The sequence below is a fragment of the Carassius gibelio genome, chromosome A24 (assembly GCF_023724105.1).
Source record: "Carassius gibelio isolate Cgi1373 ecotype wild population from Czech Republic chromosome A24, carGib1.2-hapl.c, whole genome shotgun sequence".
Lineage (NCBI taxonomy): Eukaryota > Metazoa > Chordata > Actinopteri > Cypriniformes > Cyprinidae > Carassius > Carassius gibelio.
In genome coordinates this window covers 10,097,520-10,110,709 of record NC_068394.1, presented here as the reverse complement: position 1 = coordinate 10,110,709, position 13,190 = coordinate 10,097,520, and the positions used below count along the sequence as shown (strand labels likewise).

General features: G+C 35.7%; 1 protein-coding gene across 1 annotated transcript in view; it reads left to right on the top strand.

Annotated features, from left to right (window-relative positions):
* LOC127945979 (uncharacterized protein C8orf34 homolog) overlaps window positions 1-13,190 on the top strand; it is a 74,598-nt gene that overhangs the window by 39,501 nt on the left and 21,907 nt on the right. Inside the window, exons 8-10 of the mRNA XM_052542203.1 lie at window positions 2,891-3,026; window positions 8,023-8,105; window positions 9,219-9,292. Of these exons, the coding sequence (XP_052398163.1) occupies window positions 2,891-3,026; window positions 8,023-8,105; window positions 9,219-9,292 (293 nt within the window). The remainder of the gene's footprint in view (window positions 1-2,890; window positions 3,027-8,022; window positions 8,106-9,218; window positions 9,293-13,190) is intronic.

The window sequence follows — 13,190 nt, the reverse complement described above, 5'->3', positions numbered from 1 at the left end:
CACATAATCCTGTCTTTCATTAACTCTACATATACATTGTGAAAGAACATTCATCATCGCCCACTGTGACAAATGTGAAATGTTTGCAGTGCGGTAGGCAGAGGTATTTTAGAGAATGAAAGGGGCGACCCGGGACTGTAATTATAAACATAGTTAAAATACTGTTTTCATTACAAAGCATAACAAAAAATGATTTTCCCACTTGCTTCAAAGAGCTGTGTGTACTGCATGCAAGGACTAAACCACAGTGCTGGAATGTGACATTTAAGTCTTAATGAAACACAAATGCAGAAAGTGTGCAAAGTCTGAGAAGTCTAGAGCTTCTCGACAGTGAATCCTGTCAATTACTCAGCTTAGATAATTATGAGCTAGAGATGGAACATAAACCCATGGAGAACTTTGAAGTTCATCATGTCTGCATGCCTCGTCTGCATTTGTTATAGTTTACTGTGGTATGTCTACGTGATTATGAAATTACATCTTCAACATCTTCTGAAATGGAAAAAAAAAAACAATCTGAAGAACTATATTCAACTATGAGTTACAAATAGTGACTAAAAACCTCAACATAAACCACAGTCGTTTGTGTAGATTGTCTTAGGTGCATTATACTACATAGAAACTTTTTCTACAACAGGCATACACACACACACACTCCGGCCCACTGCTTCGGCTGCTGTAAACAATTACATACAGAAATTCCTTGTCATCACTCCTGTCTTTGTTTGGTTAACACTTTCCAACTCTCTATAGGGGCTCAGCATCCCCGGCAGTTGATTTATTCCATGTATTCCGTGTATGTATACAGCATATTAAGTCATTGTTTGTCCACAAAGATAATGACCACTTTTTTATTTTTGCACTGTCCAGCTGATTAAAGGATTTAAAATACGTCAGATTAAATTGTGTACATCAGTAACAAGATTATTTTCTAGTCTCGCCACTCTCTTTTTCTTATGTTTTCAGCAGGCTCTAAATTCTCAGATAAGATACAAATCCCAATGAAATTTGTGTCCTCGTGTCATGTCTTATTTTTTTAGCATTGCTGGATCGGCAGTCCTGGCAGATTTATTAAGGAACGGCAGTGTACCATTTAAAAAGCCTGCATACACCTTTGTTTCCCTCTGCGTCAATTCTTTTCAAATGGAATAGAAAAAAAAGCCCACTCTGCAGTCTCCTGCTGTAATATAGCAGGAGTTTAGATCCCTGTCAGGCCAATAAAGAACTTTTACAAGTCTTAAAGTCCACTTCTGGCTCGGGCATGGGTGGGAGGCGCTAACCTCACGGAATGTGGCTCACTTTACCCCACTGCTCCTAGTTCTTGCTGGATCATGATTTATGTGACACGAACGAAACCCCCTATGAGAAGCATGCTTTGTCAAAGTGGGATTATAAAATGGTTCTGGCTCTGAAATCTAATTTGATGAGCCCTGCCAAAGCTATTATACGCACACCTGATCATACATCTATTGAATTATATAGAAACACACCAAATTGCTAGAAACCAATAAATTGGTTGCAGAATTAAAATTCTGCTTGCTGTTGGGCTGCTTAGATGGTTTTGTTATTCCATTTTATTCCATATACTGTACACACATTAATATTTGAATAATGTTAAAGCTTTAAGTAGATGCGGCAAAGTACAGCAGGTCTCTAAAAAAGCCCAGTCAGCTGTTTCTTCATAACTGAGCTGGGAAACGACCCAGCTTTCACCCAGCGGCCCTGTTGCGTGTTGTAGAAGAACAGCTGTAGTGTAAAGAGACGTAGAGCTCTCAGATCCAGCCATCTGCAGCTGTTATCAGAGCGCGGGCGACCATACTGTGAGCATAAGCTGTGAGAGAGTCACAAGTGACCTCCAGGAGTATAGAGTTGCTTATCTCAGTGCTGTTAGATTTGTTTGTCTCTCTTCATTTATTTACTCTCCTCTCCTTTCCATCTCTCAGTCTGTACTGCTGGAAACCCTAAAGTGCATAATATAAACTGCTTAAATCACCAAGATTCAATCTGATTTATTGAAGATAATTATTTGTGCTTGTCATCCTGTGTGAAACTTTAATAAAACCGAGCAGATGTCCTTTTTATTTAATTTAATTTATTTTTTAAATAGAATAGAATAGAACAGAATGATATTTAATAGAATAGAGTCAGTGTAAGCTCTTTAAATATAAAGTTGATGCTTTAAAACTTATGTCACAAAAAAGAGATAAAAATTTCAGAGAACTCAATGTATAAAACATGAATAAATTCTGTGAATTTTCTTATTCGGTTTAAATTTTCTTATTTATTTGATCATTTGTATAATAATAATAATAATGACAACAACAACAACAACAATAATAATAATAATAATAATAATAATAATTATTATTATTATTATTATTATTATTATTATTATTATTATAGTTGTTGTTCTCATCATTATAAATAATAAATAAATAATTAAATGGTTCAATTGTTTTTTTCTATTATAGTGTAATTTCAATTGCAATGATATAAACTAGTATCAAAATAATATTAATAACAGCAACAATAATAATATAATTAATAAGTAAGTAGTAATTGTTGTTATTGCTATTATAAAGACAAATTAAACCATTGAATAATTTTATTTTGCTGTTATTATTTTAATTATGATGATGATTAAAATAACATTTAATAATAATAATAATAATAAATACTTTTATAATTTTATAAATAATATAAAAATATGATTAATATTATTGTAAAAATGTATTATTATTATTATTATTATTATTACACATATCTCATAAGGATCTTTGTGACCAAACAAAGGCAGCAAATTCAATATTATCATTACCTGAGGGATAAAAGTGTCAACAGATGTTGATTTGTCTTTCTTTCTCTGTCTCTTTGTCTCTCTCTCTCTCAGAGGATCTGGATGACCTGCGAATGGAGGGGGTCACTGGCCTGTTGGCGTCTGGCAGTAAGTTCAGCCAGGGCCGCAGCTCCTACTCTTCAGAACCCCAGGCAAAAGTTACTCTCAACATCTGCTCAAGGTGTGCAAGGTAAATATTTACACACCTCAGTATTTACCAACATGTCTACCAACAGCTCTTTATCCTAAGCCTGTGAGCGTTTTCACCTCTGCAAACTCAAGTGGTACACACAATGTGAAGAATAGCATCATTATTACCGCACTAGAATGCACTTCCATATATCTTAGTCAAGTCACGAGTAACGTATCCTGACCTCTGTTTGCTGAGAGGCTGCACCCAAACCCCTTTCAACTGGATACGATGGCCACAAACAGCATTCCAGCAATCTAGTTAAAACTCTGAGAGCTAAAGTTGAATGAATACATTGAGAGTAATGCACAAAATTCAAATTGACTGATTCAATGACTTTCTGCAGTTATCTTAAGACTATGCATCCGGGTGTTTCTTCGACTATGGGCACTTTTGGCCCTTTGCATTTTTAGAAAATCACTCTCTTAAAGACCTTTCATACTCATACAGTGTTCATGAACACTGACTTACTGTGACAGTGGAATTTTGTGATTTGGAACTTAAAACTTTTGAATGTTATATAAATAACTTTCACACAATAAACCTATTGAAATGGTGTTAAGATAATCAAAAAAGGAAAAGCCATGTGACATTCATATAACAACAACAAGAACAGAAATATTCTGTTATTTTAGATAAAATATTACCCCAGGACATAAAAGTGTCAAAAGTTTAAGACACACCCATCTCTGGATGAGGGAAGGCATACATATCTTAAAAGCATTCTAGAAATCTGATTGTATTCGTAAGACCCACAAACAGATAATCTTTATTATCACTTGTTTTTGGGTTTTATTTCCTTTTGTGTAGCTTGTGGCTGTGCAATATGTGCACATTTCACACTGTTGGATATGATAGGGTGACTCAGCGCTCATGTCCGATGCCAGGCTCTGATAAGAAACAATCTGCTGGGTTAGATGGCTGCCATGCTGCTACATCCCCCTGTATTTGTTTTGTTTGGCTCCTCCTTTTTTGCTTTTCATTTCTGCCCCATATCTGATTCACCACAGATACGCAAGACAGTTTTTACAGTCTTTGCACATGCATCACACAATCACCATTTGTTTGTGCACTGTTTATCACATTGATGTGGAAGTTCATTTGTTTACATCACAGGTAAAATGCGCAGGATTGTGGATACGGCCCACCCTGGTTACATATTGGGATCAGAGCTTGGGTTTCTTGCACTGATATTTTTTTTATCAGTGATGTACAATCCATGAACGCATCATCCTTTTGAATCTGAAACCTGAACAGTTCATCTGAATAATTCATTCATGAATCGGATTGAATCAGTCCAGGTGGTTCTCTAACTGACCTTGACTGTTTGTACACATGGAAGCTCTTCAGTGCCATATAGACTTGCCAAAGAGCACCAGCCATATAATGTAAGGAACCTGATGCCCATCTGTCTCTGTTTTTTTTTTTTTTTTTTGCCTGGGCATGTGGCTACTTGGAGGACCCAGGTAGCATTCTTTACATTTTCTAAGGCTCAGACATAGGAATCCTTTTATCTGGACATTTGTTATCTCAAGTGATCAATGAGTGAAGAACACAGTACTTAACAGCATCTGGAAAGTCTGAATGTCAAGACACTTTCAAAACTCACTTTTTAAAGCCAGTCAAGTCCATTCATTGGATTCACCATTATTTGATGTTGGTGTGGTGAAAATTCAAAAAATACCGTTCAAAAGTTTTTAATATTTTAAAAGAAGTCTTTTTTATGTTCACCAAGGCTGCATTTGTTTAAAAATTGTACTTATGTTATACACTAAAAAGAGTATTGTGAAATTTATTTTTACAATTTAAAATAAAATTTTCTATTTTAATAAATGTTTAAAAATGATTTCTGGGAATGCAAAGCTAAATTTTCAGCAACTGTTACTGCAGTCCTCAGTGTCACATGATTTTTCAGAAATCATTCTAATATGCTGATTTGCTGCTAAAGAAGCTGATTAATATTTTTGTGAAAACCACAATTCTTTGATTAACAGGAAAAAACACTATTTCAAGTAAAAATATTTTGTAGCATTATAAATGTCTTATGTACTGTCATTTCTGGGTAAATTAATATGTTCTTGCTGAATAAAAGTATTAGTTTCAAAGAAAAAGGTAATGTACATCAGAATTCTAGTTGACAAAAATAAAAAGCCCAGTACATTCAGAATAACCTTAAAAGGCTTCTCTCACAGTCTTGTTTTCATTTATAGTCATTTCAAGTTTTATCAATGCAGTGCATTCCAATTAAAAGTAAATAAATATATACAGCTAAATAGTGAATGCAACTAATATTTTTTTTCTAATTATTCATAATTTAATTTAACATTCTGAAAAGTTTTATCACAAGGTTTGTTGCAATCATCAGTCACAGTGAAGCTTAAACTGTTTATGAAATGTGAGCTTGTGTGTTCTTGTTGACCCATAATGCACCACTGTAGGAAAAGGTCATGGGATTTATTCCTTATCTGCTGGTGCCTGTCCTCTTCATGTGATGGATGAGGTGGTAGACTATAGCCACACATGCTTAGGAAACAGCTCATCTGGAAGTAGCACAATCGCTTTCCGCAGGTCGGCTCTAGTCTCGCGTAGCCAGACATTCAGAATGATGACTGAAGGTCTGGAATTCATGGAAGCAGTCATTGGCCCAGGCCCACCCATGAGGCCTTTTGACCGACATGTCAAACAACCAATCACACTTCGTTTCCTTCATCATCATGTTTCAGGGAATGGAAATGTCACCAGAATAATAGACTGGTGTGTAAAACTCTCGGACGTATTCTAAAGATTCTGTTGCACAAACTTTAAATATGTCACATACTTTTGAAAATCCAGTGTTTAGTTGATCCTGATAAACGCTCGTCATCACAGTTGTAAACATAATGCTTTTTTCTTTCATGGGGGGGTTTGGCGTCATGGCATCTTTGTTTTCAGGTGGAACATTAAAGAATGCAACACACATGTCTCCTGGAAATCTTGTATAATTCAACCAATTTGAGGACAACTTTAAAACTCCTGAAGTGTTTCCCCTTTTTTTGTGCCATATGCATCAGACATTTAGCCAATGGTCCGTGGGCATGACATCTAAGGCTGAGACTAGGTCGGCCCTGACCAATTTGGTGCCTTAGGCTAGATTTTAGCTAGTTCCCCTTGCGTAGCCAATTCCACCACACAGAAATTGTATAGCTTTATGACAGACAAAGTGCATATGAAATAAATTAGACTTTTGCACAATAAATAAATAAACTGACATTAATTCAGCTCGCAATTTAAATAAGAGAACTTTATCATCCACAGGCAGCTAAAATACTAACATTTAGATCTTAATTTCAGATATTCATAAATTTACGGATGCACTGATCTTAACTTTTCATGGAAGAATCCAACATTTTTTATGTATTTTATTTAAGCAAAAGGCAAGAAAGAATTAAAATATGAGCACACAAAGAATATGGTTAGTTGCTTTATCATTTTGATCTAAATTAGACTGTATAATTTCAAAACTTTAGCTTTGTGAAATTAGGCTACACAAAACACCAAACAGCAAATGGGCTGAATGAAAAAGCAGTTTCACTCTCTGTCAGCAGGTGGCGCTTAAGGTACAGCAGTGATGCAATGTTTCCTTGATTATCTCTGTAAATGCTCTAAACGCATTGTACAGAGGCAAGAATAATATCTGCAATATGTGCAAAAGTTGCAGTGCTGAGAGTGCAAATGGAGATATCATCTTTTAAAACTGGTCCGTTATGTCACAAACCCAGATTTGTGAGAAGGATGGTTTTAAGGTATACTGATTTTCACTGCCTTAAAGGAATAGTTCACTCAAATATGAAAGTTTGCTGAACATTCACTACAAGACGTAAATGCAGAGCAGATTTGGATAAATTTAGCATTATGTCATCTTGCTTACCAGTGAATTCTCTGCAGTGAATGGGTGTCTTCAAAATGAGAGTCCAAACAGCTGATAAAACCAACACAAAAATCCAAGTAATCCACACCACTCACCAGTCCATTTTAAATTTAAACCGTCACATCAGGCCAAAATACCAGTCCATAATCCATTAACACGGTTTCTCCAGTGAAAAAGCCCATCTGTTGTTCACTCACATCAAAATATTAGTTTGAACTGTTTTGGCACCCATTCACACCAGATGATCCATTGGTGAGCAAGTGCATACTTTCTTTAAATATGTTCTGATTAAGAATCAAACTCATCTCCGTCTTGGATGGCCTGAGAATGAGTATATTTTCACAATATTTTAATTTTAGGGTGAACTATTCCTTTAAGGATCATGGTAGTTTATACAACATGGTCATAAAGGGATAATTCACCTGAAAATTACAACTTTTTTGTCTTCCTTTATTCCCTCAACCACAAAAGGAGATGTAATACTTTATGTTCATGCTATCAAGGTCCAAAAATGCCAAAAAAAAAAACATAAGACAGTGTAAGAAACAGACTGAATTTAAAGTCCCCTCTGAAAAAAAGAGCAGCATTGAATTCTGGTTTTGAGGATGAGTAGCTCCTTTAAGAGCAAGCTCTCTTAAAACAAGCTTCTAATCTCAGCATCCTCTGAGATTGGACATCATAATTGATGGGTGTTTGAGACAGCTGAACAGTTTGGTGATTAGTAGATTGTTGTCAGGTCTTAAGCGTTCCCCTATGTTATACTCTGTCTACATTCCAGCCTGCCCATATCCTCATCCTCCCCTGATAGTGATAAGACAAACTGACTGCTTGGTCTCATCAACTTTCATGAATAGAGACTCACTGTCTCCACTTGTTCTCATCCAGCAAAGTCACAGGGTAGAGATTTTATTTGATATTGATCCATTACACTGAGTTCTTTCATAGCCCCAGCAGAGAGTTTGGTCTGAAAGGATAACATGATAGTATTTTCACTGTTATCTTCTACAGCTATCATAACTGTGGGGAGAAATGCAAGCCACTCATTTGAAATTAAAACCTGTAATGCTCAATATTTTTTAATTGTTTTAGGCTTCAAGGGGACAGTCTAACTGCAAGGCCTGAAGAGGAACAAACACCCCATGTCCCGGAGCAAGCTGTGCCAGAAATACCTTGTAAGTTCCTACAGTCACCACTGAAATAAATGGGGCAATGCATGGGGCAACATTTATTTATGGGATATAAATTCACTCAAAAGGCCAATCCTATCCTTTCCAAATATATTGCACTAACTTTATATACAAATATTTTATTATTATTTATTTATTATAAATAAGTCTCACACAAGCTGCATAAAAAAAAATAGTGATAAGAAGATTTTTGTGGGATATTATTACTCTTAAAAAAAAAATCAGAATGGGTTTAAATTGTAATATAACATAATCCTAAAAAATGAATCAAAGTTCAATGAAAACCATTTATTTGAAATAGAAATCCTTTGTAACAATTTATCCTTTTGATCAATTTATTGCAGCTTAACTGAATAAAAGTATTCATTTCTTTCTTTTTTAACTCTTACTTATAACCCAAACTTGTGAAAGGTGGTGTATGATAGTGGTTTTCCAAAACAATATTAGGCAGCGCAGCATAAGGAAGAAATTATTGAGAGAGAGAGAGAGAGAGAAAAAAAGAGTTATTTTAATGTTCAGTAATATTTCACTGTTACTGTATTTTGGGTTAAATAAATGCAGCATGAGCATAAGAGATGTCTTCCAAAAACATTAAGAAACAACAAACATTAAGTGCATAGTCCAAGCTTTATAATAAATAAATGTTAATATAATAATAATAATTTACATTACTTTTTGTTGGTGCTTTTTAACAATTTTATTAAAAGTCATTTTCCATTATTTTTGTTTAATTTTTACATTTTACATTCACTATTTGTTTATTCACTTTCTTAAATTAAACTTAGTAAAGGACTTTTGTAGGCCCCTCTTGACACTTAGCCCAGTAAGTACCTCCTAATCAAGTCAATAGACATGCCACCCTGCTTTTCTCTTTTTAAATCACATATCATATCCAGAAAGAGCAGATTATGTATCATGTTATGCTGAAAGGGGAAGCCTGTTAAAAATTAGTTTTTTGTTTGGGAATCACTCACTCTTACTGAGGAGAAATTTAATCTATCTATTGTCTCTCCAGGGGCCCTTTGGTGCCGAGTGTGGGAGGGTATTGTGAGTGTGTGTGTGGTGAAGGCTTTATTGTGTCTTTTTCTTCTGGATCAGGTCCATTACCCGCGGTGACAGAAACCCTGACAGCAGCAGAAGATCTGCAGACAGCCTCTCAGGTGACAGGGCAGGTAGGTGATCCTCACCCAGCAAAACTGTTCGTTATATCACTTTCCTCCGAGTCATTAATCTCAACAGCATCAACTCCATTGTGAACGCTGTCAGAGGGACAGTTAAAACCACTTACATCGTTCTCCAGGGAGGATTGTCCCCAGCGTGACTTGACTATTTGTCTCCATGCCAGTCAAGCTAGAGGGGATGCTTACCTAGCCAAACAATGAATAAGAGCTTGTCATGTGAAAAAATGGTTCAGTACTTTGTGTTTGATTAAAATGCTTTTAAATAGGTGCAGGGTTTGGATGAATACAGTCTTGGCTCTTTACCTGGTGAGGAAGCATGCAACACTTGCGTCCTTCTCGCAGTATCGTGTTGTTAATGGAAAAGTGTTCATTTACATTCGAGGGAGAGGTCAGTGAGGACACCTGTGTTGTAGAAATCCCCCATTCCATCAAATCTGTCAGCAACAGCCACCAGAGACCAGAACAGTCTTCCAACATGGAACACAATAACAGGAGTCTGGAGCTGTTCACACAGAACGTGTTCATGTGTTCAAAGACAGCTGAACAGAAAGCAAAGGTCGAGTCTGTATATCTGGCTGATCTATCTATCTATTTATTTATCTTTTTTGTCTGTTTGTTTTTCTATCTAGCGTTATATATGTCTTTCTGTTTGATGTTCTGTCTATCTTTTTTACTTTCAGTCTATCTGTCTGTCATTCTACCCTTCAATCTACTGTTCATTCTACTCCAGAGCTTTTTCTGCTTTCTAGTTTAAATTAGTTTCTTTCTTCCAGATAATTTAATCCAATATTCTAACATTCAAATTTGTATTGCAGTTCTGCAATTCAAATTCAAACTCAAATTGGAATTAAAACGGTATTCAATTAAGTTCAGATTTTTTTGCATACGTGTTGGTTTTTACAGGTTGAATTTTTTTGTTAGGACACATTTTTCAATACATATGAGTTTGGGTTATGGCTAGGGTTACTTACAGTTGTGAAGAGTTTGGAAAAAGTGACCAAATTGTTGAGAAATGGATTGAAAAACTTTTAAAAAGCACTCTACAACTGGGCTGATGACTGTGTTCTTGTCATGTAGAAACATAGAAAAACGATAAAAAAGCATTCAGACCTATGTGAACAACCCATCTCCTTGCATTCAGAGTTTCTCCGAATCTCATGGGAATTTAACTTTATACAGGTCTCTGTCACTAAAGCAACCCAAAACTCCCTAAAACCCATCATGAAGTGGTTATTTTTCTATCAGCAGCAGAACAGAGAGTGCAGCTATAATTACAGAGGAAAAGTGTTGGGAAAATCCTCTTCAGGAATCGCTGGCTGAGTCTTGTGTGGTGCTTATGAGCTGAGAGCTCCAGACAGAGTGGCAACATCAGACATGTGAGGCTTCTTCGTCGCCCAGTGGGGACACCCAAGGAGCTGTGACTACCCTGAGAAACCGTACCACAGAGTAAACAATGCTGTTCGAACACCGTATAGGGCCTCACACACTTAGATCTGCTTTCTCATTCACACAGAAACATGCTCTTTACTTTGGCATGCATTTTTAAGACCTGTCTCTCTTTCAGAAAGGGAAAAAAAGAAAGAGAGAGACAGAGAAAGTGTGAAAGGAAGCCCCATCGTCTATAGATTAAACCATGCCAGTGAGCTAAGAGCGAGACGGCTAATGTTTCCCACATGGAGCGGTGTGTGTGAAAGGATCAGATCACCTACTGCTGCTTTTTAAAGCTTAATGTGGTTGTTTTCTGGTTAATTGCTTATTTGGGCTCTATTTGAAAGGCAAATGCGATTTGTCTTCCTAATAGCTTATTACTTTAACTGGTCCTCAGGGGTTCTCCCTTCTTGCTGCCCAGAATGGCACTGAAAACAAAATGTAACACTTTTATGAGTTGAGTCACTTGTTGGGACAACAATAGTCATGGGCGCTCGATCTGTGTTGGTCTTCTACTGGGGCCTGTTTCAGAAGAGGTTAAGTGAAAACTCTGAGTTTGTTAATCCTGAAATGAGGGAAACTGTAGGTTTACTGTTTCAGAATGGGAGGTTTTCAAGTTTTCATGTACATATAAAAAAATGTAATAAAATAAAGATGGATTTTCTGTATAGGAAAATTATATAAGATACTTGATACTTGTCTTGTTTCCAGTGGGGATCTAAATTAAGTGCAATTTACTTAAGAAAAATTATATGGCAGTGTGGTAATAAAAATAATCTTATTGCAAATGGAAAGCAAGATTATTTGGAATGTCTATTACAAAGTGCAAATCTACTGTAGCTCCGCCCTCCATCATCATATAAGGTTAAATATAACACACGTGAATAGTGACTTCAGTGGTTTAGGCAGTAACGTTTTGAGCATGTAATATAATTAATCAGGTTAGAGTCCGGCTTTTGCCGAGCTCGTTCTTCTCACTTTCCCTATCACATATCACATTAGAATTTATTTTCAATAAAAATTAAGAAAATGCTCTAAAAGTGGAAGTAGTGTTTAATAATAATACTACGGTGCACGTAAGGTGACTTGTTCGGTTTACTTAGTTTTGTCGTGGCCACGAAATGATAACGTCGCTACGAGATATTAATTTTTGGGAACGTCATATTACCTTGTGGCCACGAGATCATTTTGTCGAGGTAACAACATCCTTATGTCGCGGCTTCGAGATGCTTTGGTGAGGGAACAACATCCATTTCTCGTGGCCAAGACTTCTTATGTTGAGGGAACGACATGTTTTTCTTGTGGCCACGAGTTTAATGCGTAAACAAATCTGCGTGAACATAGCAACCCGGGATTATCAGAGATGGATTCATTCATATTTTATTTTGAATTACGAAATTACAGTTTTGTTTTCATAAAGTAAGAATCAGATTGTATAACTGAATGGAACCTCATTAGTCTGACCTAGATGTTTCTTTATTAAACTGACTGAGAAGGGAGTTTTTTTTTTTTCTTCAAATGATAATTACATCCATGTCTGTATTACTGTATTACTGAAATAATGTCTGTATTACTGAAATATTTGTTTATGTAGGGCTAGAAAATGAGGATATGTGTTTTTTTTTCCCTTATGGGCTTCACTTTTGTTGTGACAGCCTCCCACCTTGGCAGATGAAAATATTTCAGCTTCAATTTTTTTCTATTAATATTGGCCGCCTTTGTTATATAACAAGCCATCACACATTAATGGGTCTCTCTCATGTGGTTTCCGGTCTTGATTGTCTTAGTTCGGGGGTGATATTAAGAAAACAGCCTTGAGGAGAGCTTGCTTTGACTGCGTGAGCTAAAATGGTAAAGTTTGGTCATGGCTGTGCATTGGTCGTTATGATCTTTCTGATTATGCCTGCTTATTTATAACGTGGAAAAGTTTAGCTGTTCTTGACAGATAAAGTCTATTTTGTTAAATATTTCAGGAAGAAAAATTCACGTTTCAGGTTCTGGATTTGTTGTTTCAGTCATCTACTACAGTCTGAATTTACCTCCATGTCTGATTATACCTCTAATACACAGTGAGGTCCAAAAGTCTGAATCCACATTGAAGATTCAAAATGTAATTTAAAGTAGAAAATAATCAGAAAAAATATAAGAAATTTTTGAAATAAAGAAACAAGGATGCCAGTCATTTGAAAATACATTGAAGTAAAAGAGGGAGAAATCAAATTTTAAGAAGTAAAAAAATTAATGTACATTTTCATTCATTTCATCAAAAAAAAAAAAAAAAGTATTTTAAACAGTGGTTATCAGACATTTGGATCTGACTGCACTAATTATGCACAATTATGTAAAAATGACAAGCAACTACAGACCTGATTAACATACTGTAGGTCGACATGTGCAACAAAATATTTTGTCAATTAGAAGTTTTTTTTTTCTTATCTTGTATTAAACATCCTGAGCGTGA